Source organism: Sinohyriopsis cumingii, chromosome 10, assembly GCF_028554795.1.
Source record: "Sinohyriopsis cumingii isolate HCF-2022 chromosome 10, ASM2855479v2, whole genome shotgun sequence".
Lineage (NCBI taxonomy): Eukaryota > Metazoa > Mollusca > Bivalvia > Unionida > Unionidae > Sinohyriopsis > Sinohyriopsis cumingii.
In genome coordinates, this window is record NC_142970.1 from 15,214,849 (window position 1) to 15,240,839 (window position 25,991).

Below are 25,991 nucleotides of genomic sequence, written 5' to 3' on the forward strand. Positions count from 1 at the left end.
GACCAGCTTTGTCTGTGGTACCAGACATATGAGAAAAAACTAAGCAGTGATGGCTATTTTAAGACAAGATGAAAGATGTGACTGAGGACTGGTAACCCATGTTTTCGCTTATCAGAAACGGAGTTTAATCCAGTGTAGCAAGTATTTCAAATGTATAGATAAAGGGAGCAGTGACACAGACCGATTTACGATTATAACCTGAGAGTATTTTAGTACAAACATGATAATAACCCTATATTTCAGTGCCAATTGCCATTTTAGGAGAAACCACCAGCATAATAAAACATCAAGGGTTTTATCCCAATTTTGTTGTAGTATGTACACAAGGACACTAACCCGATATAATTTTAATGTAATAACCTGGTAGAGTTTTATCAGTACCGACAGGCTAAGGACAATAATCTGTGTTGTTTAAGAACAGATCGTAATGGACAATGACTCTATAATGTTTTGGCACAAACCATTAGGATAAAAACCCCAGGATTGTTTCAGTATGTACCATCAGAGATAACAAAAACACATGACTGTTTCAGTATGTACTATCAGGATAATAGCCACAGGACTGTTTCAGCATGTACCATCATAGATAATAACTCTGTTTAAATAAAAAGCATTAGCGATAATAACATGAGACGTTTTACCGTCAGGATAATAACCAGAGAGTGTTTTAGTACAAATAAGTCAGGGATTGTAAGTCAAGGTCGTTTTAGTACAAATTATCACGTTAACAAGCTGAGTGTTTTACTACAAACCATCTAGGATTATTAAACTTAGAGTTTTACTACAAACCAGCATGGATACTGACCTTACAGTGTTTTAGTCCAAACCAATACGGATAATAAAATACATTATTTTTGTACACACCATTAGTAATAATAACATGAGAGTATTTAGTACGCACTGTCAGGGCAGTAACATCAAGCTGTTTTAGTACGCACTGTCAGGGGCAATAACATAAGAGTGTTTTTGTATGCACTGTCAGGGGCAATAACATGAGTGTTTTAGTACGCACTGTCAGGGGCAATAACATCAAGGTGTTTTAGTACAGACTGTCAGGGGCAATAACATGATAGTTTTAGTACGCACTGTCAGGGGCAATAACATGAGAGTGTTTTAGTATGCACTGTCAGGGGCAATAACATCAAGGTATTAATAACATCACTCTCAGGGCAATAACATGAGAGTGTTTTAGTTGAAAATTTTAATGACAAAAATTATAGAAATTCTTTTTAGTACAAACCATACTGGATGTTAACCTGATAGTGTGTTAGTACAAACAATCGGGTATAATATCCTGAGACTGTGTTAGTACAAACCATCAGGTATAATAACCTGATATTGTGTTAGTACAAACCATCAGGTATAATAACCTGATAGTGTGTTAGTAAAAACCATCAGGTATAATATCCTGATAGTGTGTTAGTACAAACCATCAGGTATAATAACCTGATAGTGTGATAGTACAAGCCATCAGGTATAATAACCTGATATTGTGTTAGTACAAACCATCAGGTATAATATCCTGATATTGTGTTAATACAAACCATCAGGTATAATATCCTGATAGTGTGTTAGTACAAACCATCAGGTATAACAACCTGATATTGTGTTAGTACAAACCATCAGGTATAATATCCTGATAGTGTGTTAGTACAAACCATCAGGTATAATAACCTGATATTGTGTTAGTACAAACCATCAGGTATAATAACCTGATAGTGTGATAGTACAAGTCATCAGGTATAATATCCTGATAGTATGTTAGTACAAACCATCGGGTATAATAACCTGATAGTGTGATAGTAAAACCCATCAGGTATAATAACCTGATAGTGTGTTAGCACAAACCATCGGGTTTAATAATCTCATAGTGTGTTAGTACAAACCATCAGGTATAATATTCTGATAGTGTGTTAGTACAAACCATCGGGTATAATAACCTGATAGTGTGTTAGTGGATATTAACCTGATCTTGTTTTATTACATACCATTAGGGGTAATAATATTACAGTGTTTAGTACAAACCATCGGGTATAATAACCTGGTAGTGTGTTAGTACAAACCATCGGGTATAATAATCTGATAGTGTGTTAGTACAAACCATCAGGTATAATATCCTGATAGTGTGTTAGTACAAACCATCGGGTATAATAACCTGATAGTGTGTTAGTGGATATTAACCTGATCTTGTTTTATTACATACCATTAGGGGTAATAATATTACAGCGTTTAGTACAAACCATCGGGTATAATAACCTGATAGTGTGTTAGTACATACCATCGGGTATAATAACCTCATAGTGTGTTAGTACATACCATCGGGTATAATAATCTGATAGTGTGTTAGTACAAACCATCAGGTATAATATCCTGATAGTGTGTTAGTACAAACCATCAGGTATAATAACCTGATAGTGTGTTAGTACATGCCATCGGGTATAATAATCTGATAGTGTGTTAGTAGAAACCATCGGGTATAATAACCTGATAGTGTGTTAGTACAAACCATCGAGTATAATAACCTGATAGTGTGTTAGTACATACCATCGGGTATAATAATCTGATAGTGTGTTAGTACAAACCATCTGGTATAATAACCTGATAGTGTGTTAGTACAAACCATCGGGTATAATAACCTGATAGTATGTTAGTACAAACCATCAGGTATAATATCCTGATAGTGTGTTAGTACAAACCATCGGGTATAATAACCTGATAGTGTGTTAGTACAAACCATCGGGTATAATAATCTCATAGTGTGTTAGTACAAACCATCGGGTATAATAATCTGACAGTGTGTTAGCACAAACCATCGGGTATAATAATCTGATAGTGTGATAGTACAAGCCATCAGGTATAATAACCTGATAGTGTGTTAGTGGATATTAACCTGATCTTGTTTTATTACATACCATTAGGGGTAATAATATTACAGTGTTTAGTACAATCATCGGGAGTTATTACCTGGGTGTGTTTTAGTGCAAACTATAGTGGACAATTGCCTGCAAATAGGCTAAACTTTAATTGTGGAACTTAACAATTAAAAATAATCACTGGAGATTATATCCATCACTGGAAGACAATCAATCGAATAATTTCAATTCGATCCACGACTGTCTGTCAAACGGGAAAACGGATTAACTAAAAATCAAAGTGACCCTTTACATTCTAATGAAACGCACATACTCAATGCAATTCAAAATTAAGTAATAATGCATAGGCAATAAAATAAACAAAATGAGCAACACAAATATGTAAAATCGGTGACTCATTTGAATTTATTGTTTATTCAGATTCATATATGTGCAATATATAATATTTGCTTTAACATATGGCAAGTATTCATTATTATATTAAATGCAAAATAAAGTATGTTTATATCAGAATTCATGTATATACACTATGAAATAAAATTTTAGCAGGCAATGTATTAATCATGGCATTTTCAAAATTGTTATTTCATATTGATATTTCATATTGATATAACCATATATTTTATTCTTATTCAATTCAAATACACAAAAACAAAGTTGTTATTAAAGTGTTTCACGCAATATAATATATGATCTCATTCCCCTTATTCACATAGGTACACCATCCTACGTCATATTTTTGTCAAATATAGTCTCGACTTCAGGAATAAAAATTACAAATTTGACAATATGTGCACAAAGCTTAGAGTAATCATCTAATATTATCATTTTATGAAACATAAAATTTACAGGAGTCAAATAAATAGGTGCAACACAACATAAAATGTGTGACGTTTTGAGAACGTACATTATTTAACTTTTTAACATAAATGATTGATATAGGGAAACATGTTATGAACAGCATATTAAATATATAACCCGTTTGTATCAGTCCCTATCTTGGAACTTTATAGGAACTTGCTGACTGGGGTGATTATTGATCAGTGGGCCTAAATGACCACAATTCATGTCAGGGTATGCAATATCAACTAAAGTGTGGGGAAACCATTATGTTCTTATTAGACTTGTTATGGCAATGACTCCTGATCCCCAGGTTCAGGACCATTGGGTTCTTCTGATATCCAAGTGGAAGTCGTTCACACATTCACAAAATTATGCTGTAAAGTCCCTTTTTCTATGCTACATATGACCTTTCTCTTTGATTGTTTGACCTCAAGTAAATATGACTCTTCCATATATTAAGTGCATATCATCCAGGAACATTGGTCAATGAATGTACTCTATAGTTGAAGTTATGAAGGCGACATATTAACACTAACCACTGACCATTTGACACCAAAATCAATAAGTTCCTACTTACATGACACGAACGTCATCCACAGATTTTGGATGCAGAACGGACCCATTGACTATACAACTTGCCAGCTCAACCGAAATGCATGCTATTTATACAGTTTGATCTGGGTCAGTTCATGTCTTTTCTCAAAACTATATTTGCAGTGAGCCTGACCGTTTACCTGAAAATCAATAAGTTTCTTATTCAACACAATGCAATATACTTACACAGATTGTTTGAGTAATGTGATGTTCAGATAACGTTACTGTGCAGAAACCAACTTCAAGTCACAGTCACCGTAGTATTTTAACTTTGAAGACCCGATATGCTTCTTCCTTTACATCATGTGCAAAATATTCACAAATGTTTGTCCTGGTCTGTGATTTAGAATATATGTTATAGTGTAGAGACAGAAGAAACTTATTTCTTTCAGTCATGGTGACATTGCATGTTAACCTTGTTCCCATGAACTTAGATGACGTCATCCTTATCGCAAATGCAAGATACATGTACATTTTGTTTGGTAGAAGTATAGCAGATATATGTGCTGTGTAAGTGAAGGTGTCATCTGCGGTTAAATAGTATATTTCCCGAAGTAGAACAATCTACTGGACCTTTATACATGTTGACATTGTTAACATGGCATTATGTCATCATTATCATCATCATCCACTGAGACGTTATACCGGCTGTCATTGTCACATTGTCATCAGTTCATCCTTTACAGTATCGTCTACGGTAACTCATATAACAATATTAGTACAACCATATAATCACATAAACACAATATTATGATGTGTACGTTTACATTTTGTAGCAAAACTCATCAACAGCTCTAAAGTCTAGCGAACACGAAGTGAGTTTTCCATCGTTTCATTAGCCCCATTCTTATTTACTTTACTAGTAAATATAATATGAATTTTAGATCATTGCAAGGGGCCCGTGGTTTAACTTCCATTGCTATCTAACATAAGATGGGTTTTGGATCCTTTTTCAGTCTTCTTCATGATGTACTATATTTGTGAATAAAATACCAGTTTTGGATCACTTTAAAAGCCTTCCCCACCAGATATGTTTCCTTTACTAGCTACTACACGATGGATTTGTGAGCCTTTCAACACAGAAGATAAATTCAGTTTATACATATTTCTAAAACGATGTTCATATTTCACGACTTCTTTGCTCTATGACACTATGAGTATGATCCAGGTGTATGCATATTTAGTGCATGAAGTATATTCGGTTTGCGATTGATTTGTACAAGTTCATGATCCAAACAGATAGATAGCAGATACAAGTCCATCTAAAGTCCTTAAAACATGACCAGTGCCAAGATTATCTCTGTCATCCACAGCACTATCAGGATTTCTAAAGATGTGTTTACTTCCAATTGCCTGTCATCCAGTATTACAGGATTTCCCCAGGATGTGTTAACTTACCACATAAATTGTAAACAACACTCTGTCTACAGTAACATTAGGATTTATCCAGATGAGTTAACTTTTCACCTAAAGTGTAAACAACACTCTGTCTACAGTAATATTAGGATTCCTCCAGATGAGTTAACTTTTCACCTAAAGTGAAAACAACACTTTGTCTACAGTAACATATGGATTTATCCAGAGTGAGTTTACTTTCTACCTAAAACAGCTATGCCGTCAAAGACACTATGTACTGCCGCCTTAAATGTGCTTTGAGATTTGAATCCCATCGCAAAATCAGCTATGTATAAAGGCTGAACCATTGTAATGTAAGGTTTGGCCAGTCTAATTTGCAACTGGTCATCGCGATATACAGAATGAATTTTCCCAATTTAGGCCTGATGTTCCTGTGATATTGATGCTACCTGTAGAAGAGGAACATCATTACCGTCACTTATCAGTGTAATGATCTGGAGAAGAATAATGATGGACATCTGTGTACAAGATTCTAGCAGAAGTATGGACTTTTATTATCCTATTATTCTCATAAAGATGATGATCATCTGTCATCCTCGTACTATGCATATTTCCTTCATTGTGTTTAGAAAAATTGAATTACCGTCTTGTCTCCATCTTCTCCTCTTTAAGGTGATGTTCATCAATCATCCCTTGCCTCTGCATAGTACTGTTTCAATCTGACGATAAAGATATAATCACATAACTGTTTTTCTGCCTTCTCCATATAAATATGATGCTTATCTGTCATCCCTTGTCTCTGCATGCTAGCCTCAATCTGATGAGAAAAATGGGCAAACTTATAACGAGTTTGGCTATTAGAAAATGATATAATAATTACCCTAAAATGGCCATTATAAAATACATAAAAAATTACACTCAAATGTATATATGTACATGTTATATACACAATGGGTACATTTATATAATATATAGACAAGACAAACATTACATATTCAATACATATATATGCTGGAAACAAGTACATATTAAATGCAAGTACACTGGACATACATATACATATTACACATATATGAATACATCATACATGTACATATCGTATGCATATGCATATTACATATATATGTACAAAGTCTGAGAAAGATGCTATAACACAGATTCTGGAAAATATTCTGTCATGGCTATAACAATGATTTGTCTTGTCTACCAAAATATGATATAACACACTCTCCTGGCTGCCGTATAATTCAGTTCTTGTCTAATACATTTTCACATCAGTCAACTGTAATCTTCTGCTCAAAACTCACATCTGGTGCTTATCACAGTTTTCAAAGCCGTTTACGCCACACGTGACGTCTGTGACTAGTCCTAGGTTTTATTTCCATTTATATCACACGTAGCATCTGGAGACTAGTCTTAGCTTTCACAGCCATATATGTCACACGTGACCTCTGGGAACTAGTCCTAGCGTGTACAGCCATTTACGTCACACGTAGTGTCTGGGGACTAGTCCTAACTTTTACAGTCGTTTACGTCACATGTGACGTCTGGGCACTATTGATATCTTTTACAGCCATTTATGTCAAACGCGGCGTATGGGGACTAGTCCTAGCTTTTACAGCCATTTACGTCACACGTAGCGTCTGTGGACTACTCCTAACTTTTACAGCCATTTCAGTCACACGTGGCGTCTGGGCACTAGTCATATATTTTACAGCCATTTATGTCACACGCGGCGTATAGGGACTAGTCCTAGCTTTTACAGCCACTTGCGTCATTTAATGGTCTCCAGGTGATACAATATGTTATCCTAGGTTGTTGGGTTTCTAAATAAAAATCTACTAAGACCTTTACGAAGGCTTTTGGGTCTAAAATAAATTATGACCTGTATATCTATTTAGGTGATTGGGTCGATACTCCTGTTTGGTGGCCAAATCTTTTAATTTAATGCTATGTAGATGTTCACTCGGCTTTGGGGGCTTATATGTATGTATGTCTATATATATACACACACACACACACACACACACACACATATATATATATATATATATATATATATATATATATATATATATATATATATATATTATGCATAGAAAATATATTTTGGCTATTACCTGATGTGTATCAGCATGCAGTTTATTTTCTTATTATGTGGTTAAAACTAGCTTCAATAATATATTACTTACCTGTTGCTATTGCATAGCTGGTACTATGCCAAATATACAACTGTGATGATAATGTGTCCTGCCACTAGGGTGAAACAGGATTCCAGTACACTAGATCACCAATTAGACACCTTGCACAAGCTGCTAATGCGGACTGTGCCCTTCATTCTTTTTCCTAGGTAGAAGCCTATCTCAGTGGGATATCAGTACAGGATGAGATGATGGAAGTCGGCAAATTCGTAAAGATTTACCATCAATGCTAGTCTCACTATCCAAACTCTAGCCAAGTATCAGCAATACTATACATGTTGCTACTGCAGAGCATAGGTAGTCAGTCTGTTGGGAGGCTGATGATCATGCAAATGGTGAGCACAAACAAACACAACAAATACTCACCTTGTGGCAGTGTGTCATTTTGATTGATAATGTAGCTTTTAAAAGCTTTTCAGTCATATAGGTATGATGTCTGCTTTATGACTGTTTATATTGATGTCTAGCTCTGGGTCATCCTATTGCACAATGTAGCATACTGTCTCATCCATTCAAAATATCCTGACACCTGGCAACCAGTCCTAGTACTAACCTCTTAATTCTTAGTGCCGAGTGAGTTAGCTGCTAGTACCATTTTTATAAGTCTTTGGAATGACTTGGCATAGGTTCAAAGCCGCAACCTCCCACATCCAAGGTGGATGCTGTAACCACTAGGCCACCGTTGTGGTTCTTATTGTTGAGTAACAGACTACAGCATTATGGAATCCACAGCGATCATTTTCTGAGCAACAAAAGATTAGTCCCAAGGTAAAGAGATTATCTCTGGTTAGCGAACAAACAAAGGTAAATTGTTGGGCAAAAGTGACAAACATGTGGCTTTCATCAGATTTTAAAAAGACAAATGAATGGGAGAGGTCATTGAGACAGCAGTAGTTGAAAGGTCATGGCCTTTAATTGTCATGAAAGAATGGTCCTCATCATCAAGGGACTTGCAAACCCTTGACAGAAAATGCAATGCATCTAGAAAGGAGAAATAATTAAGCTGAAATAACAGCAAAACCTTAAATAGGTAGGATAAAGTAATTCCTACCAGTTGTTCTCACTTTAGTGACAGCTAAATAAAACTAAAAAGCACTAATAAGAAACAAAAGTATATCTTTATTGCAGGGACATTCAGGGTTGGAGCAACTGGTAGCAATTGTTCTTTTTTCTATAAAATCCTGTAGGCAAATGATAAACCGACTTATAATTCCCAAAGGACCTGATACAGCCTATATTGATAAGGCATTAAGCCATCTTCTTTTGTCGTGCCAACATTAATGCGACAAAAAATTACAAACTTCTTGAGGGTTAAAATTCTCAAAGGAAGCTTCACCCAAACTTCAAAGAAAGTTTATTAAGAGACCACAATCTAAAAGAAAGATTCCATTTTATCATTAGAGAGTGAGATACTGGTATTTGCTGCTCAGATTCTTAATCCCTGATCTGATCTGCTAAATGTCCCAATGGCTGGCTCATTTGAAAATGGGATTGCTGGATAAAGCAGCTCAAACGTTCTTAACAGTAGAAACTAAGGGTTATTTCTTTCAAAAAGAAGAGACAGAAGAAAATCAGCCATAAAGCTCATAGATGGAGAGCTAGGATTGATAAGATTTCTCTTCGCTAATCACACCGGATTCTCCAGTTGCCATAAAATACCTTAGATATTTATCCTGTCTGGTTAGAATGATACAAATGACACAACTCGTGAAAAATATGTCTTCGTAGAGAGTTCGTTTTAGATGGGCCTAACATGAAGGTTCAGAATATGTGAGCTGTTGTGTCCGAGAGAACCCCTGTCTTGCAACAGGTGGTCTTTCCTTTGAGGTAAGGTCCTAAGATATTCCACGAGCAGGTTAAGGAAATCACTAAGCCATGATCGCTATGGCCGCAGAGAAGTGATACCATTGAGCTGAACTGTGGAGTATCTGACTTTCTGTAGAGCTTGTGGGATCATCCTGAACGATGGGAAGGTTTAAGGCAATGGGCTTCCAATTCATGCTGAAATCACGCATTGTCCAGGCCATTTTGTCCACGACTAGGGAAACATAAAAGGGCATTTGGTTTTCTTCCAAAATCAGAACAGGGTAATTGATATAAATTGTGGATCTACCATTGTGTGATGACTATCAGCTCTTTCATTGGAAGACTATATGAGGAAATATTAATATTTTATCTGGAAATGTAGTGAACTTGGAGGGTAATTCCTTCTGCAGTTGCCCAACAAAGTAGGTGCAAACCTCTCTACATAGAAAAGTTGTACATGTTCCCCATCGTCTCATTGCTGTCAGAGGAGACCATGCATGCACCACTGAAGGGCTAAGAACGCTGACCTCATTTTTAAATTGTTGATGTGGGGAGGTCATGAACCCTGTGTAATCGGTTCTTCCAGTTCTAGTTGAGTGTCCGATCCTGAATATAATTGTTTTTGTTTAGGGTTTAATGCATTTGTAGCGTATGATACGCTATACATGTCTGCATGTATAAACGGTTGAAGACAAACTAGGAAAGCTCATGTAAGAACCAGTGAACCAATGAAATTAAAAGCAACCTTTCTCACAAAGCCGAATTAGCTGAGACAGAATCAAACCCACGAAGACACAGGCGTGTGTCTGAATGTGATGCACATGTGAACGGGAGGGGTTGGCGTTAAGGAAAGGGGAGTTCCAATGTATCTACCAAATCAGATGTTGATGGAAATACCGACCAAGTATCCGGAGTGTTGGATGGGCCGCTGTGTGATTTATACAGTCAACACGAGAAACTGGTAGGTTGCTAGTGCAGACTTCCTAGGGGAACCAATTCTGCTGTGGAGCTGAAGGTCCCAGTAGAGAGAGAGAGAGAGAGAGAGAGAGAGAGAGAGAAAGAGAGAGAGAGAGAGAGAGAGAGAGAAAGAGAGAGAGAGAGAGAGAATGAGAGAGTGTGTGTGAGAGAGAGAGAGATAAAAAACAAGCTGACATTGGTAAATTCATTCCTTCAGAGATACAATCATGAGATGGAGTGAGATCTGACTTTTACAAGTTTGCCAGAAGACCTAGTATGGTCATCATAGCCAAAATAGGATACAGAGGTAGTCTGATGAACCCTAACGGAGGATTGAATTTTGTGTTAATTAAGGTACTTAGTGATCTAAAATGGCTTGACTTCTGATGGGTAATTATGAAATGGCGGTGTTGAACTGACTTTGGGCAGTCAGACAACATGCAATATTAGGGCGTTGTGCTACCTGTTTTATCAAGTATAAATATAGCACTATTCATAATACAGATGATTCGAGTTACACTCATTCATATTGAACAATAATATGAACGAACGTGCCTCCATAGAGTGATGAAAGATCTGTTAATTTAACAAAATACCCTAGAGAGATAAATGAAGAACCAAATCACTATGATTTGGACACAGGGATTAAAAACAATAAGATAACAATGGTATGGTGTAAACAACATTTACGAGACATATGATATCATCACTCAAGGGAGTTTAAATTAACATAAAAAGGGGCATACAATAAAAGTTTATGAACAATATGCACAAAAGAGATACATACATTCATTGTTTAATACACTACCAGCAGCAGATTTTCAAGAACACAAACAAAAAAGATAATACATACGTATGACCTTCATGGGTGAAGGGCGAAATGGGCAACATGTGTGATGTATTCCAGTGGTGTTCCAGATTACTGGTATGTTCTGCTTCAGCCTAATTGGAGGATGAATTTGTGTCGTATAGTTGGGGCATTTTCCACATGCTAGCTGTGCAATAACAACATCTATATTATTACTGATATTAAACATACATTTTATATCTATTTAGAGCATTACATATTGTGGGGGCTAAAATAGCTACAGTAATCTATTTTCATTTGTCAATGGTACCAATACGAGTCAACTATTTGAAAGCGCTAATATATATAAGCTTTGTAAACGTAACGGTAAATTGTTAGTATTACTGAAATCAAGTGAACTCTGTGGAAGATCCACCATATATAAGCCAAATATTTCCCAGATATATTGAATATTAAGCTGACTTATTTTAATTTGACAATGATATTTAGGCTAATCATCTGGTCTTATCATGAAAAAATGTGTATATCATGTATGATATTGAGTCAGTCTTTACTGCAGTATAACATGTATGATATTGAGTCAGTCTTTGCTGCAGCATAACATGTATGGTATTGAGTCAGTCTTTACTGTAGTATAACATGTATGATACTGAGTCAGTCTTTACTGCAGTGTAACATGTATGCCTGGGGAATCTGTTAATGTTGTATAACATGCATGCATTAGGTCATTATTTACTGTTGTATGACATGTATGCATGGGATCCTTCTATACAGTTGTATAACATGTATGCATTGAGTCAGTCTTTACTGCTGAATAACGTGTATGAATGTGATAATTATGTAGTGTTCTAGGATAAGTTGCATAGATGCAAAATGACAACAGCCCAAGATAGGTGCAAGCTCTATCAGAACCAAGCATGAACATATCATATTTACTTACTTTCAATGTTCAACTAACTACGAATATAATGTACTCAGATCAGATGTCATGCCATGTGCTAAATTGTGGCACTAGAGACTACATTGTCATATTAATGATTTTAAGAAAACGTCGTACAATTGGAACTCACAAAACATGACGTTAGATCCAGGTCAAATACTGGAGTAATTTAAAGCATATACCTTGATACCCCAGTGTAAAGTGTGAGGTCAGAGATGGGTCTATACTGCAATAATGCAGCATTACAAATATTGATTTCCCGTTGTAAACTGTGATGTCAGACCTAGGTCTGTACTGCATAAGTGAACTAAATACATGTTGATGTCCCAGTGCAAAATGTGAAACCAGATATATCTCTGTGCTACACTAAGCAAACATCAAAAACATCAATCAGCAAGTGCAACATATGAAAGTAGAGCCGGTTGAACATTGTGCAAAGTGAACAAATTAGACCACAATCAGCCTTAGCAACATAAAACAGAAGATCTACCTATATAGCGTGCTAACTGAAAGGAATGCACCTCAATCAACCAGTTTAACACACGACTGTATACTGGTTTAGGATTATACTTTGCAAAGTGAAGAGAATAGGACTCAATGTGCATGCGAAACATGTAACACTAGACCTAGGTCTATGCTGTGCTAATTGAACAACATAAATCTTCCAGTGCAACATGTGACAGCTGAACTAAGTCTGTCCTCATAGGCTTTGATTTTCTATAGCTGTACGTGACAGCAAACATTGCAGTAAGGGAACAACATATACCTTGTTCTGCCACTACAGCATGTTGACACCAGATCAAGAACTATACTGTTGAAATTAAGGAACACAAACCTTGATATTTTAGTGAAAAGTGTGGCCATTGCATTTGGGTGCACTCATACCAGAAAATACAATACTAGAATGGACTAGAATGGATACTCTTCTGGTTTCAAATATAAGCACTCAGGTTGGGAATTTCACTCCACTATCGACTAAGAAGGATGCTGTACTGGTTTCAATTGTGAACAATTGGACATTTCACTTTACCCTTGACTTGGGATACTCATTCCACTCTTGACTAGAATGTATGCTGTCCTACTTACAAGTACAAATTGGGATTCTCACTCCACTCTTGAGTAGGATGGATGCTGTACTGGTTTCAAGTACAAGTATACAGACTGGGCATTTCACTCCACTCTTGAGTAGGAAGGACGCTGTCCTGGTTTCAAGTACGAGTATACCGACCGGGCATTTCACTCCACTCTTGACTATAATTGATGCTGTCCTGGTTTCAAGCGTGCATTTTCAGATTGGGCATTTCACCATATTCCTGAATAGGATGGATTCTGTCCTGGTTTCAAGTATGAATATTCATAGTGGGTAGTTCACTCTACTCTTGACTATGAATGCTGCTTTCCATGATATCTTTGATTTCCTTGGCCGTCTTGTGAATTTCATCAATCCCTATTCCAACACTAGCGCCCGTCATTATTTTTATTAAGATATCATAGTTTCCTACACCGATTTTCCCTGTATCTTCAAGAGCAGACAACAAGTCATCCATACTTTCCACTTTTAACAGAGTTATTCGGTCAAGATATGTCCTTGCCATTCGTTTCATTCTCCTCAATGAGTCTTTTGTTGCAAGTTCATCTAATTTAACACACAGCTGATTGTGTTTTGTTTTCACCTCAATCTGTAAGAAAAATACATCCATATACTTGTTAAAACTGTGCATAACTTAGTGAAGCAGACAAAATGGGGAATGCTTTAACTAATCATGATTATATAAATATACTATCCTATAAATCCCTCTTGATTTTTTAATCCATTGATTATTCTGTATTAGTCTTCGACAGATCTGTTTGCATAGGACAAATAAAATGGAAACTAATCTTAGACATAATTTCAAGGTTAATTTGCAAATCAGAACATAACATTAAAATATTTATTTGGCAATCGTTAAAGACCAATCTATATTAAACTAGCTTTAGTCCATACTCATAAAGCATAATTACAATCTTTATTCAAAATTACCAAGCGTTTCAGTCCATTTCAAGCAAATAAGCCTTTTATTACTGCCTTGAGATATGTCAACGTTTTAAAGATAACTATAAAGACCATATATAACATTCAAAAAATATTATTGTATGAGAATTAATACTTCATCCTTAATAACATTTAAGAAAATAAATTTGCTTAATTTCTTTAATTTCCACTTATCAACAAGTTCCCATCTTATCCTCAGTGTACCCAAAATACTGTCATTCATAATCAACTATCAGTAAATTATCATGGTAATACCTAATGCACCTGTTGTGATTAACTCATAATCCCATGTCGTTATATACTATCTTGACAATACAAAGTGTAATCTTTGGTTAGTAAAGTGCCATGACATGTCATTAATAATACCCTATCAGTACAGTAAGATTGATAATGTCATTCATAATACCCTGTCAGTCCAATGTTGTAACAATGTCATTCATACTACCATGTCAGTACAGTATCATGACATTAAGATTCGTTCTACCCTGTCAGTACAGTATCATGACAGGGCCATTCATGCTCCCCTGTTATTAGAGTATCATGACAATGTCATTCATAACACCCTGTCAGTACAGTGTTATGACAATGATATTCAAACTACCCTGTCAGTACGGTATCACGACAGTGTCATTCATACTCCCCTGTCAGTACAGTATAATGCCAATGTCATTCATACTAACCTGTAAGTGCAGTGTTATGACAATGCCGTTCATACTACTCTGTCAGTACTGTAGCATGATGATATCATTCATACTACCCTGTCAATAGTACAGTATCATGACAAGGTCATTCACGCTAACCTATCAGCATAGTATCATGACTACCATTCAATCTACCATGTCAGTACAGTGTTATGATAACGCCATTCATACTGTAAATTCAGTACATTATTATGACATTGCCATTCATTATACCATGTCAGTTCAGCATCATGACATTTCATTCATTCTACCCTGTCAGTATATTATTATGATAATACCAGTCATACTACCCCATCAGTAAAGTGTGAAGACAATGTCATTTACACTACCCTGCCAGTGCAGTATCATCACATTACGATTCATTCTACCTTGTCAGTAAAGTTCATGACAATGGAATTAATACCACCATGTCATTACAGTATCATGATATTACCATTCATTCTCCCTTGTCTATATAGTGTCATATATACACCCCTGTCAATGCAGTGTTTCTACAATGTAATTCATACTAACATGTCAATACTACAATATGATGACAAGGTCATTCACACTAACCTGTAAACACGGTGTCATCACTACCATTGATTCTACCCTGCCAGTACAATGTTATGACAATGCCATTCATACTACCCTATCAGTACAGTATTATGACATTGCCATTCGTTCTACCCTGTCCGTGAAGTATCATTATATTGCATTCATTCTACCTCGTCAGTACAGTATTATGAAAATACCAGACATGCTACCATGTCAGTATAATGTGATTACATGTCATTCATACTATCCTGTCAGTACAGTATCATGATAATAATACTCATACTACCCTGTCAGTACAGTCTCGTGATAATGACAATCATTTTACCCTGTCAGTACAGTATAATGAAAATACCATTCATACTACTCCGTCAGTATAATGTGATGACAATGTCATCCATACTATCCTGTCAGTACAGTATCATGATATTACTATTCTTACTACCCTGTCAGTACAGTATCATGACATTGCATACATTCTACCCTGTCAGTACAGTATTATGAAAATACTATTCACACTACCCTCACAGTGTAATGACAATATCATTCACAATAACCTGTCAGTAGAGTATCATAAAAATACTATTCATAATCCCATGAGAGTACAGTCATGACAATACCAGCCATACTCCCATGACGTTGAAGTGTATTTGGATGGTTTGACTCTAAATGAATAGTTAGATGTCCAGGACAATAAATGAGTATAGTATATCTTACACTCTAAACGGTTTTGAAGTGAATCTTGGAGTCTGACTGACTCTTAAGTGTATTCACATGCCCTGGACTCTGAATGAGTATAGAATGCCTTACACTGTAAACGGCTTTGAAGTGAATCTTGGAGTATAATCGACTATTACGTGTATTCACATGCCCTGGACTCTGAGTGAGTATAGAATACTTTACACTGTAAACGGCTTTGAAGTGAATCTTGGAGTCTAATCGACTATTAAATGTATTCACATGCACTTGATCTCTAAATGTTTCACATTCAAACTTTAAGTATAGTTGTTGACATGGAGTTTAACTGACTGTGAGAGTTACATAGATGTAATAACTCCAAATAAGCCTAAATCATACTTGGATGCTTTGGACTCTGAGATATATTTAGAAACCATGAACTATGAATATTCTAAGCCTTCAGTGGCATAATGATGTCTTTCTCGATGTCAAGAAATATTATGGGACGTGTAATATTGGACCAAAATGGTATTGGTTTATTAGATTCCGACGTCAAGAGGTATTATGAAACGTGTACTATTGGACCAAGATGGTATTGGCTTATTAGACAAACACTGCAGTATATAAGTAATAGCTAGTTACAATATATCCGTTTCTCTGTATAATAAACATGTCTTCAGCTACCTGATTAACAGTATTATCAATTTTATTTATATATTATCTATCACAATATTATTAGCATTATTAGTAGCAGTATTTGTAGTAGTAGTAGAGGGATCAACTTTTATTTGCTAGTTATCAAATTACATTTAACATGACTATACTGATATTTTGTATAGACTGACCAATCATTTCTTAAATTTATCGTTCACAAGTTCAGTCAATAGTCGTCTTATAGTTACATAGATGTAAACAATACAACTTTCATAAATGATACACATGTTTACACACACATATATGTTTAAGTACAAAATACTAATTTACTAATACAATACTACCATATATATATATAGAAACATAAGTGTGTATTTACTATTATCTCAAAAATTACCTCTGGACATTAAAATATCCACCCATCGTGCTTCATTGAGAGGAAACACAGATTTGGCTAAGAATGGTTTTAAGAAATCATAACATATTATAAACTAATCACATTTAGCATTACTCCTTTGCATTACGGTTTTAAGGCCATCACATAATTACCATTAACTTCAGCTGCAAGTTATTTTATTGTTGTACTGTTATCTTGATAAATTTCCTCACTTTTAAAATGTACAGTGTACAACAACTACAACCAAAATTTAATATCGTTGAGTGTGAACTTTTAAATAAAGGAAATAACAAACCGTTGTATATTATCTGTATCACACAGCAATCATAACATTTGTTCTGATCGCTTCCTGAAATGAAGTTCAAAATGTCAGATCTCAACGGGACCATCTGAATGAATATTGTACAACAACTACAACCAAAGTTTCATATCTTTGAGTGTGAACTTTTAAACAAAGGAAATAACAAACCGTTTTATATTATCTGTATCACACAGCAATCATAACATTTGTTCCGATCGCTTCCCGAAATGAAGTTCAAAATGTCAGATCTCAACGGGACCATCTGAATGAATATTGTCTGTCTTGGGTTAAACAATGACTGCTATGTGCATCAGCACAGCATCATTTTCTCAAACTGATTTTTGTTATATAAAAAACAAATAAAAATAAAAATGTGAACTAAGCTTGTTTGTCATAACATGAGATGTGACTGGATTCTAACTTAATTTCCCATCCCAAGGGTCAATAATTGGATATAAGCTAACTGGTCATGTGACTGGAATCTAGCTCGCCTCTCATATTAAGGGATGTAAATGGGGTCTAAACTCACTTGTCCTAACAAGGTATGTGACTGAGATCTCACACGGCTCGTAATAAGAAGGTATTATTTGTATAAGTCTTCTTTCAAACAAATCGAATGTGTACTTACATATTTATCTTCGATGACACCATCAGCGCCTGTACCACTAAGTGTCCCTAAAAGATGATGAAAGGATGAAAGGATACAGTGAGGCAGCAATTATGTGTAGACAACAAATGAAAATATTTAATTACGAGATTAATTATATATATATATATATATATATATATATATATATATATATATATATATATATATATATATATCATGCACACAGATTTCTGTACCCGTTGAAAATTGTATCATTCACACATATTTCTATAAAAGTTGAAAATTTTATCATCCACACAGATTTCTATAAAAGTTGAAAAATGTATCATCCACACAGATTTCTATAAAGTTGAAAAATGTAACGTCCACACAGATTGCTATAAAAGCTAAAAATTTTATAATCCACACAGATTTCTATAAGAGTTGAAAAATATATAATCGACACAGATTTCTATAAAAATTGAAAATTTTATTATCCACCAACATTTATATATAAGTTGAAAATTTTATCATCCACAGATTTGTGTAAAAATTCAAAAATATATCACCCACACAGATTTCTATACAAGTTGAAAAATGCATCATCCACACAGATTTCTATAAAACTTGAAAATTTTATCATCCACAGATTTATATAAAAGTTTAAGAATGTATCATCCACACAGATTTCTACAAAAGTTTTAAAATGTGTCATCTACACAGATTTCTACAGAAGTTGAAAAATATATCATCCACATAGATTTCTGTAAAAGTTAAAAAATGTAACATCCACACAGATTGCTATAAAAGCTGAACATTTTATCATCTACACAGATTTCTATAAAAGTTGAATTTTTTTCAGTCGCACAGATTTCTATTAAAAGCTGAAAAGGGATCATCCACACAAATTTCTACAAGAATTGAAAAATATATCATCCATATAGATTTATATAAAACTGGTCGAGAATGCGTATATCGAGTTCGTAACAGTTCGTAATTGTAAAGCAGCTAAGACTGAGAAAGATTAACATTATTTGAACAAAACTAAAATGTCAAAATCTTGGTGGGCAAAATTTTAAAATGTGACCGTAATATTAAGGTATGAAGAAGTTGTACAAGGCTCTTCATGTCAGCTTTGAAACTAATAATTAATAATTGATGCTCTTCATGTCAGCTTTGACACTAATAATTAATAATTGATACTCATCATGTCAGCTTTGACACTAATAATTAATAAATGATGCTCATCATATCAGGTTTGACACTAATAATTAACGATTGATGTTCTTCATGTAAGCTTTGACACTAATAATTAATAATTGATGCTCTTCATGTCAGCTTTGACACTAATAATGAATTAATGCAAGTTTATAATATTACATAACGCTTAAATGAAATGGCAAACTTGGATCATTTTGAAATAATTATATTTTATACAAGAACATTTTGTCAAATAAAATGCGCTAAATCAATGTAAAAATGTTTTGTATTGAAGAATTACAAATTGTGCAAAACAACTTCCAGAGTTATTTGAGCAATACATCACGTGGTCACCAAGTGAGTTGATGAGTGATACTATTCATTTGCCATATACACCTATCATTATATAACGCCAGCTGATTAACTGACAATTATATCAACTTTTTTTCCTGAATATGAATGATCAAAATTATCTTTTACTGGCAAGAGGACATTCAAGTGTTAGTCACTGAATGAATTCAAATGAAATACTTTAAAACAATTCAAATTTGACTCTAGTAAAACAGTTTTAGACACATGGATGAAGCTGCGGATAAAGCTGCTAACTTGTTGATGTTACAAACATTTAAATGAGCATAACAAGTAAACTTCTATCTCACCTTGAGTCTGCAGCTCCGATAGTAACTTGGGCCACCAAATGCCTCTCTGACTGGGATTCCGGGCATCAACATAGTTCAGGACACGAAGGTGATCAGGTACATTACAGTCCTGCAGTAATATTGGGACAACACAGTTTCTACCTTCATCAAAACCTTGAAGCAAGGCCATTTGAATTTCATGTTGAACAAAACCGCTCTTGAAGGCTTCCTTGGTCATAACTACAACAATTTTGTAGGCATTTCGTATGCTATCATCAACAAATTTCAATAATGATGTTCCTGGAGTATTGTCTCGATCATACTCGCAACAAACAAATCCATGATTGTTTTCTAGTCTTTTAACAGTATCCTTTACCCACTGTATGTCTGCGCTTGCGTAACTGAAAAATGCATGGTATTTCTTTCCTGGTGGCAAAGTCAGCTCATGGTCCTCAGTTGCAGTCAGATCTGATGCCTGAGAATATATTTGGTCCACGTTATTCTTCGTCTCCTACAACGAAACATAAAACCATTATTAGCAACTACGTATTATATAAAATATATTACATTGTTGCACTGCTTCCAAACGAGGAAATGCAAGTTGCTACACCATTTATGATGGCAAAAAGTGTAATGAAATATAGGTTTGCATGTTTTGCCATGAATAACACATGAATATCAAAGACAGGTGTGCATCGTATGCCATTAATAACGCATGAATATCGAAGAATGGCTTGCTTTGCCTTGATAGTATTTTCAAACTTATATGCCGTACTAAGCCAGGAGCCACAGTTGAACAATTTGCTAGAAACGTGTGCTATCTGGCGAGCTGCTAACTATGTTTCTACTCTGAATAAATTCAATGAACTAGATGGTAAATGTATATACTATATAAGACGGTTAATGGTGTTCACGTTAGGACTAGATGGTCAATTGTCATTATGAACGTAAAACGTGTTCATATTAGGACTAGATGATGAAATTCCGTCCTATGCATGGAAGGAAAAGGTGCTTGTTTGTTTGTTTGTGTGAGGACAAAATGGTTAGGATTAGCTGGTGTGAACGAACACGGTGTATTTGCTGACACTTTTTCATTTACTCTTATTTCGTATGGCAGTTATATATATATATATATATATATATATATATATAGAGAGAGAGAGAGAGAGAGAGAGAGAGAGAGAGAGTGAGAGAGATATCTATTTATCTATCTATCTGTCTATCTATATATCTATCTATCTCTGTATATATATATATATATATATATATATATATATATATATATATATATATATATATATATATATATAGTTTACGGGCTAAATGAGCTCTTCTTCTAGGGAAAACATAACTAACACATGCAAAATACGCATTTAACACAATGCATAAAATAACATTTCTGGTCTACTGCATATTATAATCACTTGATTTAATTTACAGCAAGAGATATAACAATACTAAGTTGTACAAGAGTAAAAAATGCAATCGGTTCTTGTGTTTATCACAGTGAACCAGTATGTGTTGACCTAATTCTAGATTACGAACACAGGAAAGAAAATAGTGTAACGAGTAATCTATAGGATTTGGTAACGAAATTATATCCAGTATAATTATCCAAGGAGGTTCTGAAGGAAATATATTAAGATAATAGCATATCAGGACATTAGACAAGAACTACTGCTGCTAATACTACCACAACAACAAATACTACTATCACTAATACTACTACTAATAGTAATAAACATACCTACTACTACTACTAATAATAATAATAATAATAATAAAGGCAATACAATATCAAAAGACGTAATTATTTGGATAAAATTAGCGCAAAATTTGCGATAGATGAAACACTATTGACTGGCTATAATGTTGATAATATTGCAACCAGAATGTTAGATTTGTTCATTTAATCCAAACTCATGAGTTTTTAACTTGTATTCTGTAACATTGTTTTCTGTCTGTTTACCTCAGGTTTGACTCAGTTTGTAACATCTCAAGGAACGTGACTAAATGTGAGTTCTATTTGTATGGATTGGCGACGATCACGTTGATTTTCTTGCGAATGCAGTTTTGTGATTGTCATTCACTTTCTGAAATCATTGATTTCCTCCAATATATTGAATGGCACATGCAATATTTGTATTAATGGCTTGACATCAGCACTTCTGTTTTTTCATGTAGATAGCTCTTGTTGTTGAACTTCAGAAAGATTTTGAATCGGGCAGATGTTTGCAAATTAAGCAACATTTTTCTTTGCAACGGTATGTGCCTGTATCTATAATCATGTTTGAAGTTACCGTAGCAAGTACTAGACTGAGATTTTATGTCTACGGTATGCAGCCATGTAATCTTCCGGAAATATGCTCTGATATGGGTTTCATCGCAAAATAGATGAAATGTCAATTTAAGATTCTTTAGGACATTCAGTACTACCCTGATAAAATTTAGTGTAATAGAGTATTAAGACAAATTTGTACCTGCAGTCTTAGTGAGGTTTCTAAAACAAGTGATTGAAAAACGTACTCATATTCATCAGGTATAGTCATTGTTACTATTATACTGAAGCGATTCTTAACAAAACTAGGCTCATCGACAGAGCACAGAGGAACCCTCCTGTACTATAAAACAATGAAGACCAACAAGCGTGTCCATTTTAAACCAACTTTACACTCCGATGCCCCAAACTTACAACAGTTCATAATGTTATGTATATTTAATTTAATTGTTTGACTTAGTTTTACATATTTTGCATTTCATTATATGCATTTGTAATGTAACATTGTTTACTGGATTTGACATTGTCCAAAATTGAGTTAATTTCTTATTGACTTTACTTTTTTAATTTCTTTTATGTAAACAATTAATAATTTTTCATTATGCTCTGTTTGTATGAGCTTTTAAACCAAGTTATGTTTCAGGTAAACAAGAAGTGGCATATATGTTGATCATGGTCAGGTGTTTTGGAGATTCCCGTGTGAACTTTATATGATATTGTGTTGTAAGTAAACGAAGCTCATTAGTTCATTCAAGAAGGTTATTTTCCATTAGGTATTACGAAAATGCTAATGTGACATGCTGTCAGGCAGAAGACTATATTAGCTTGTGACTCAGGACTTTACAAGTCGTTCTGTAATATCTGGCATTTTAAGTTGTGTTATACTGTGACTGTAATTTTACTTTCTCCATATTATTCAATTCAAGTGGTTATTTCCTCTGGAAATACAAAAGTGCTCTAATAAAATTCTTGAATAAAGACATTCACTGGAATTTATACTGAATTCAAACCTTTGATAATATTTCTGTGATTCAATAAGAGACTGTTGACACATCAGTACTTCGTAGACTATAACAGACGCGCCATCGCCTTCAATTTGAGATCTCTTTGGGACTTCGGGAAATGGGTTTCACTCAGGAAATTTTATTACTATATATTGTGCTTTTAATTCTTGATTAATTTATTACGCAAGTTCCTTGTTCACATTTTTCACTTTGTTTTCTAGGGAAATACATTATTTGTTAAATTTTACAAAGCTTGTTGTCTTCCCTCTTTCTGTCACTTACTTTAGGACACCGCTCCGGTGGCCTAGGGGTTAGAGCGTCCGCCTCGGATGCGGGAGGTCGTGGGTTCGATCCCCGGCCGATTCATACCAAAGACTTACAAAAATGGTACTAACAGCTGCCTCGCTTGGCGCTCAGCATTAAGAGGTTAGTGTTAGGACTGGTCGGCCCGGTGTCAGGATAATATGACTGGGTGGGACATCATACTACATGTCTGCGGCATGATGCCCCAGTGCTAGATGTCATTATAAACTGCCACATTGCAGACATCGTCGCGATATGACTGAAAAATTATTAAAGCTACGTTAAAATAAATCCAAATCCAAACTTACTTTAGGAGCATAGACCCGTAACAATACGGAAACAGTGACACCCTACTGAATCATTTGAACGTCTCAAGTGTTAATGGAGTCAAAGCAGTCACTCCGTAAAAGCATCTGAAAATTAACTCAAATTTGTGGAAGAAGATCAATAGCAATTAATCATTTTCCTATCAGTGTTTGAGGAGTCACATCTGTCACTTCGACCAAGCTAGTGACACTTAGTTCATACATGTTTGGGATGAATGAGTACATACGTGTAGATTTTTATATATTTTGTTATGAAAGCAACATCAATGCTAGAAGACTTGCATCAGGCTCTCTGACCAAACGTGGGGAAATTAGCTCAATATACATTTTGGGGCAGAAGGCTGAAATAGGTTTTCAGTCTTATTGATATAGTCATACTCGTTGAACATCACTAGACAAAATTTTGAGTGAGCATATTCATTTAAACAATCTTTCTAAGTTTGAACAATAGTGACACATACATTCTAGAGAAGATAATACAAAATATGTTTTCATATAGTTACAATGGAAATCAAAACATTTCTAATGGAAATCATATTGAAAACAATTTCGATGGCGAATTCCCAACCAAACATTCCTGAAAGGTTTGAATGAAATTCACTCAGGTGTTCCAGAGAAAAACTAATTGCTAGATTTTATATTTGGTCTCAAAGAAAGCTTCATTATATGAACATGTGACAACAAACACAGCTTTTCATTGAACCTGTCCTAAAAAGTATTCCTTGATTGAAACTAACTTGGCTTTTCTTGTGAAGAGTTAACATATTAATATAGTTACTGAGATGACCCCTCTGTTGTGGGGTAGAAACATTGAATACATTATTAATGGAAAATAATATAAACATTTGTTACGAATATAATAAAACTGCTCTAACCCACGAAGATGAAAATATGTTTCTAAGACAACACCATTCCCAATATAATTAAAACCATCTATATCTTGTCATACGTGAAGATGTGACAGCGACAGATTCGGTGTCGTGTTCTGGTGACCTTTGAATTAGCCAAAGCAAATGCAGCTTTCAGACATTAGAAAGTGAACCTGTTCTGGAAATATTCATGCTCTTAAGTTATATTGCTCAGTCAAATAAATGTGAAGGTATAAGAAATGATGTCCTGGTGGTTGCAACCAGCTGGGTTAGAGTAAATATTGCAAAGCGTATTATGTTGGGTTTAATGTCTTTTATCAGCACATGATAGGCTACACATGGCATCAAGTAAATTTGGTGAATGAATAACCTCGGATGATCCTGGGTAGAACCGCCAAACCAAATAAAACTATTGGAAAGCGTTCTCACATACTGAAGCTGCTCGAGTTGAGACCCAGGTCCACACACAAGTGAGATGCGAGCGATATGTAAAGGGGAGAGTCTTAGGCCATTCGGCTACATACGGCCCCAACATTAGGATAGATCAGGTTGAAGAGTCAACTCTGAAGCTGCAGAATGATATTATCAAAATGCCTGCTTAAAATTATCATGAAAAAGTCAAAGCCAGTTCTTATCCTTTTCAGACCATATCTCAAATATAAAAGAAATTAATTATAAGACCCTCTGCAAATAATTTTAGTTATACTTATTACATCTTAAACATAATGACAATAATGAGTATAAACGTCATCTAATACATGCAAGAGGAGAAAACGGACATCTTTATTATATATTCCTAGAGTAACAGCAAACTTGTAAGCTGAAATCTTAAACTTAGTTCCATAAACTAAGAGTACCCACCTTCTATTTCAGATTTCAGTTTACTGCTAATGGTTTTTGGTGAGAGTTAAGTTCCTTTCTCAGTTAATAATTGCGGCATCTATACAAATTATATGAACTGTAAAGAAAATGATAACACTGGCAACAAGTAATTTGATTTTAATTATGTAGTACACTGCTTTCCTTTCCCAAAATACCAAGTCCCCATTATACGATAATATTCAAAGAATTGAAAATAATATGATCAGTCTGATTCCTTATTCATATTT

At 34.8% G+C, this 25,991-nt stretch overlaps 1 protein-coding gene across 3 annotated transcripts; it reads right to left on the bottom strand.

Moving 5' to 3' along the window:
• Positions 1-5,141: 5,141 nt before the first annotated feature.
• Positions 5,142-20,335, bottom strand: LOC149789640 (uncharacterized). Of its 3 annotated transcripts, XR_016423962.1 has the most exons (5): positions 20,124-20,335; positions 18,304-18,350; positions 13,465-14,057; positions 11,484-11,625; positions 5,142-6,483 (listed from the first exon to the last, which is right to left on the bottom strand). XR_016423962.1 is itself a non-coding variant. In XM_089973345.1 (3 exons), exons 1-3 carry the CDS (start codon positions 20,290-20,292, stop codon positions 13,752-13,754), a joined length of 522 nt encoding a protein of 173 aa, XP_089829471.1. In that variant the 5' UTR covers positions 20,293-20,335; the 3' UTR covers positions 13,342-13,751. The 3 variants fall into 3 exon arrangements, 1 of the variants encoding a protein (XP_089829471.1); XR_016423961.1 differs by lacking the exon at positions 11,484-11,625; XM_089973345.1 differs by lacking the exons at positions 5,142-6,483; positions 11,484-11,625 and having other exon boundaries at positions 13,342-14,057.
• Between the last annotated feature and the right edge of the window lie 5,656 nt (positions 20,336-25,991).

Excerpts from the sequence above, each read along its gene's own strand:
- LOC149789640 (XM_089973345.1), bottom strand. The coding sequence starts at position 20,292 with ATGGCCTTGCTTCAAGGTTTTGATGAAGGTAGAAACTGTGTTGTCCCA. Across the intron at positions 18,351-20,123 it reads ATCGGAGCTGCAGACTCAAG|GGACACTTAGTGGTACAGGC; the intron begins GTGAGATAGAAG and ends ATCATCTTTTAG. Across the intron at positions 14,058-18,303 it reads GTGTCATCGAAGATAAATAT|ATTGAGGTGAAAACAAAACA; the intron begins GTAAGTACACAT and ends TTTTTCTTACAG.